This window comes from Vollenhovia emeryi, unplaced genomic scaffold (genome assembly GCF_000949405.1).
Source record: "Vollenhovia emeryi isolate VEMERY1.0 unplaced genomic scaffold, V.emery_V1.0 DF939216.1, whole genome shotgun sequence".
NCBI classification, from domain to species: domain Eukaryota; kingdom Metazoa; phylum Arthropoda; class Insecta; order Hymenoptera; family Formicidae; genus Vollenhovia; species Vollenhovia emeryi.
In genome coordinates, this window is record NW_011967150.1 from 183200 (window position 1) to 189107 (window position 5908).

At 35.9% G+C, this 5908-nt stretch overlaps 1 protein-coding gene across 1 annotated transcript; it reads left to right on the forward strand.

The window, feature by feature from the left end:
- The first annotated feature begins 323 nt into the window (after positions 1 to 323).
- Positions 324 to 1879, forward strand: LOC105560934. Its single transcript, XM_012010463.1, has 2 exons — positions 324 to 603; positions 687 to 1879. Exon 2 carries the CDS (start codon positions 759 to 761, stop codon positions 1350 to 1352), a length of 594 nt encoding a protein of 197 aa, XP_011865853.1. The 5' UTR covers positions 324 to 603; positions 687 to 758; the 3' UTR covers positions 1353 to 1879.
- Positions 1880 to 5908: the final 4029 nt, after the last annotated feature.

Consider the following 5908-nt stretch of genomic DNA (forward strand, 5'->3'; position numbering starts at 1 on the left):
TTCTGATTAACATTTATTTAATAAAGATGCAGTTTTGGCCAATTCGGCAAATTTGTCGAAAACGACACAGGCCCAAAAATTGCAGTCAAAATTCAGGAATTTTTTTCTCGTCGCCAAAAATGAAAAAACAAAAAATGCTCCGTCAGCCGAAAGCCAATACAATACAGATAACGAGCATATTTTTTATTTTTGTTTCAGACGACTGGTTTTCGCGAAATCATGTACACCATCCGACCATGCGTGAAAATCATAGGGATACGCGAAGCGGCTTTACTCGACGAATTTTATATTTTCTTGGGGGACGATAAAACGACACGTCTTTGGACCGAAACTATTCATCCAACCAATTTTACATTAAAATATTTCTAATATATAACGTTTTTATACTTTTTATTCTAATACTACAATTAAAAAAAGCGGCAGTAATTGGGACACTGGCAGTAATTGGGACATTTACCCTATAAATTTCTAAAATTCTTAATTGTATAAAACATTCGTTGTACAGACACTTTCTCCGTCCTGGAGCATCGAATTCATTTATACCGCATGAAGGAAATGAAGATAAACAAGAGAGGAAGTCAAAGGAGACTCACAATGTTAAAGGTAAATGCACTTGTTTAGATTTCTATTTAAGTAACGTGTTATTATGTACTGTTGTACTGAGTTATAATTAATTCTGTGTTTAGGAGACCAATCGAGAACAATCTTAAAAAAGAATCTTGCGGAGGAACAAACGTTAAGGATGCGCAAAAATTTGGATGTTAGTAAGTAAAATTTTCAGAAACTCTCATTCTGAGTTTATGTTCAAGAAAACTTTTTTACTCTGCTTTGTGTTCACAGATGACGACGCAAATTCCACAAATGATGAAGGATTAAAGAAGGTAATGTACAAAATAAATATTGGACTGTCTCTCTCTCTCTCTCTCTCTCTCTCTCTCTCTCTCTCTCTCTCTCTCCATCTCTCCTTCTCTTGCAAAAAAACGGAAAACCCGAAAGCCAATCTTATGGATTGGTCTTCGGAGGATGACTTAGAGAAGGAACTATATATGGCTTCGTCATCAAACAACCCAGAAGAGCAACGTATGGATTGGTCATCCGAGGACCCAGAAAAGGAACGTATGGATTGGTCATCCGAGGACCCAGAAAAGGAACGTATGGATTGGTCATCCGAGGACCCAAAAGACAATAAAAATATGGAATGGGAGTCTGACGATGGGTCGTCAACAGACAATAATAAAATAGACTGGGAGTCAAACGACTCAAAAAACCAAATGATTTGTGAGCGAGTATATGATAACACGGAAGAGGAGGTATTTATGATACTAAATAATTTAAATCGAATAAATTTCTGATACACTGTACATTGTTAAACTTACACTGTGTAAGTATAACAATGGATAACAGTGTATCAGATAAAAAGTGTCTTGCATTGCCATATTAATATATGCATTTCTTTTAACAATTTTTGCAGTGACACGTGACTGACGTGACGTTACTGGATCACATTCCTCTCTCACGAAAACTAGGGAATATAACCTTTTGCGAAGTAATACAAGTTTGTATATACACAAGCCAGATTTAAATATATTGTATAATGCAAGTAAATATAAAATATAAATACAATATTAATTAAAGTGCTGTACATAATATAATATAAATAATACAAATCTTTGAAAACATACTTTCTCGACGAGAATGGACACGTGCAGAATCCAGAACTCCCGGCGACTCGAAGCAAGAGTCAGTTGAGTGCCCGCATGGAGCGCGACAATGTGAATACAACGGATGAGCAATTTGACCAATGGATATCTGGACTATAACGCTTAATTATCTCTCTCTTGCTCAATCGCGGTTTATTCACGCGTCTAATTGTAAGACGCAAAGTAAATGTACAGCCTTTTCAGAAAATTATGTTAGACGAATTTATGGATTGGGAGTGGTTGGAGGACCCAAAGGATGAAAACATGGATTGGATGCCAGAAGAAAATCAATTTATGGAATTAGAGGTACTGGTGTTACTAATTAATTTGATTAAACGATTATAATTGTACATTGTACTTATACATACCGTCCATGGGATTACAATGAAAGGATGTAGATAATCCCATGGACGGTGATATGTGTAAGTATAACAATGTACAGTGTATCAGATAAAAATTCTCTTGCATTTCCATATTTAACATATGCATTTCTTTTTTGAACAATTTTTGCAGGAGACGAGTACATAGACACGAGTACATGGCAATAAATACAAAAGCTTTCACTGATTGTGAGAAAAATTTCCATCGGATAAACCAATTAAATAGCGTTTCCGATGGTTAATTTTTCCGATTACGTGTTTCGATTAAATTATGGATACATCCGATAAAATTTATCCGATGAAATACAGTTACCGATGAAATTTGATTGGAAAACCGATCATATTTTTCATCGAGTATACAATTTAATTGGATACAATTTAATTGGATCCGTTTTTATGTAATTGGATTATCCGATTATATTTAATTGGTTATTTTTCTCAGTGTTATTATATAATTTTCCTCTTCAAATGACAGCTATGAGATTTGTATTAGAAAAACAATAAACTTTATCCATGTATATATAAGTGTATTTATTTTCAGCTTACAGCCAAGAAAAGGACTTGGTTTACAATTAATGCTTAATCCACTCATCCATCCATACTTGTTCGCACCTACTCTAATTTACAACTGCCTATCTCTTTCTTTACAATGTTTCTTTCCCTTTTTGCTCTTCTTCTTCCTTCCTACTCTCCCTAACATACCTCTCTCTCTCTCATTCCATAACCTTTTTAGTAACCTCTCTTTTTCTTTGCCTAATTCCTCGTTACAGAGCTTATCCTTTTTCCCGTATTTCTGCCTAAATTAATAAACCAGTCTTTGACTATCGTACATTCTCCCACGTAGTGTTCCAGGTTATCTCTGCCCTCTTTGCAAAATTTGCATCTCCAATCCGCCTCCTCTAACCAGTATTTGTTCGCCTCCTCCATATTTCCACATCTCAGTCTAATCAATGCTCTGATTCCATCGCCTAATAAAACCTTCTCAATATTCTCCTTTAATAAATATTTGGGTTTTCCATATACTACCCCTATCTTTGTATATCTTTTATTAAACCTCGAATTTCTAATTTTACTCTCTATTATTTGTTCTTGAATGTCTTGTTCCCTTTCTCTAACAATACTCTCCATGTCAGCACCTTCCCTTCTCAAAATTCTTACCGCCTCAAGTCCCCATCCCATATTATTATAATAACTTTCCCTTTCATCGCTAAATAAATCTTTCTTCCCTTTTACCAATCCATATTTTACTTTTTCTTTTTCCTCCCAACATGCTACGACTAATTTATTCTTTCCGCTCTCTCTACTTCTTTTTTCATACCTCATTGCTCTAATACCCCATTCGGTTTTCAGTTTCTTTCTACCGATAAAAAATTATGTGTTAAGACATAATTTTCATCCGATGCATTAAAATTATGTCAAAACATAATTTTAATTCTGAATTTTAATTATGTCCCGACATAATAATAATTGAATGAATTAAAGTTAACTTGGGACATAATAAAAATTCGGTTTTATTTGTTTAGAGGTAATTTAAATTCATCCAATTTTTATTATGTTCGACATAATTTTAATTCATTAATAAGAATCGCACTTTTTCTTAAGATAATTATTTTTTGAAACTTTTATATCGAGTAGAATATTATTTATGCTACTGAAAAATGACACGGCATGCCATAGGGGCGTAGACATACATACCGACATTTTTCTGAATGTGATTTTTGGACGTTTTGGAACATTCTAAACATGTTTTCAAAGAAAACTAGGAAAAAAATTTTTTCACGAAAACAAAGCTTCCTCTATGAAGAAGCAATGGTTTATTTGAAGTATCGTCCCTCGCTAGCTACACATTTTTGCCATCTCTCTGGCAATACATGAATACCGCGACGATAAAACGACACGTCTTTGGACCGAAACTATTCATCCAACCAATTTTGCACTTCTTTGAAATTGGCCAAGTGTAGCCCAGCCAAGCCATGCACCATCGATCGGAACAAGTGTCGGCCTAATCGGCCAAGTGACATGACGTATCAATGACGAAGAAACTCTCATGGTCATTTTTATATGCATTAGCGATTAATTTTGTGATTACTTTGTCAACATATTTGATATTGCTCTGTATAATGTTAAAATAACAGTGTTATCAAGCAAACCAAGAATCATTCTTAAAAACTTGTTTTATATAATTTGAAGTCTTTCTAGTAAATTTAAATGTACACGAACTGCAGCAGTCTCCACAGGAGATGCATAAAGTAATGCAGGTCAAGCGCACACTTTATACATTAAGAATTTTATGAAAACATTTAGTAAACTGCTCAAATCAATCATAAGACACCACCCAGATAACAATTCTTGCGCGCAAATTTTGCTTGTCTTACGCATGTAAATTTGTATGCGATTTGCCCGAGTTTTGTCCGTAAGATATGTTCAGTCTGTGCTTTTGCACGCAAGTGGCTAGCTCGTGTATCAACGTATAATTGTGCGCGCAAATATCTATCGACTCGCGTACAAAAATGGCTCAACAGCGCAAGCAAAATTCTATGCAAGTGCGTCGTCGTAATGCCACATGTTTGCGCGCAAAATGTTTTCTGGGCAGGTTTTAAGGATTTCAAAAGACTTACGAAATGCAATCATGTATGGCAAGTCTCTATCCGAGACTAACATTCAAAATAATACCCACGTATATATCAGTATCACTCCAAGGAATGGCATGGTTCAATATCTTAATCAATAGAGGCTCAAATGACGATGTCCAGATGGGCCTAACGTGGTTCACAATAAGAATATTATTGTAATGAGACCGAAGAGTAGAGTCTAAATATATCACTCTTTCTGATTTAAATGACTGGGATTGAGAGTAATGACCCTTTTTATATTATGACTGAAAAGTAATTTTTTAACCGTAAAAATAGATATTAAATAACTCTACATGTTGTGTAGAGGTATTGAACGTATGTGACATAAACTATTTAAGAACTGAAGTTTCACAAACGTTATATAAGGCACTTAGTTTGTATAACCAGATATCCACCGTTGCCGCGTGGAAGCATGTCTTATAAAAGGTTATGACTACTTTGAAGGTTTGCAAGTCCTTCCAGCACCAATCAGTCATTATGGTTCATCCGGACTAGGCTTGTAAAGCCCTTTCAGCACCAACCAGTCACTACAAGCTAGTGCAAACAAGGTTTATCAAATTCTCTCAGCACTAACTCAGCAATACGGACTAGTACGGTCTAAGCTTATAAGCTTTCCCAGCACCAACCAGCCACTACACCTGGTCCGGACTAAACTTGTAAGCCATCCCAGCACCAACCAACCACTACAGCTGGTCCGGACTAAGCTTACAAGTGTTCCCAGCACCAACCAGATATCATAGCTCGTTCGGACTAAGCTCACAAACCTTCCCAGCACCAACTAGCCGTTATACCTGGTCCGGACTAGACTTATCTAAGCTTACAAGTCTTCCCAGCACCAACCAGCCATTGAAACAATTCAAATCACCCTGGATACTCTTTGTCAGAGCTTTCAAATACCACACAGATATCACTGTAACTCTCGTGACTTCAGATCTACTCAGTTATTTCGCTGAGGGCCTTTGGCAGGTATCTCCTCCTTTCAAGCCTTAATACAGTCCGTGATGGCCAAAAAACTTTTCAGATATTATCTCCACTACCCAGTATTGTGTCTAAGGTTATGCCCATTGGGAAAATTTCTCTACTCTTCAAGATCTTTCCAATTACATATATACTTACTGTGAACTAGTTTAGGCCAAGGCCTGATAGAAACTGGACATTCTCTTTTTGTTTGCGGATGAAAACAATGGCCTGTTTT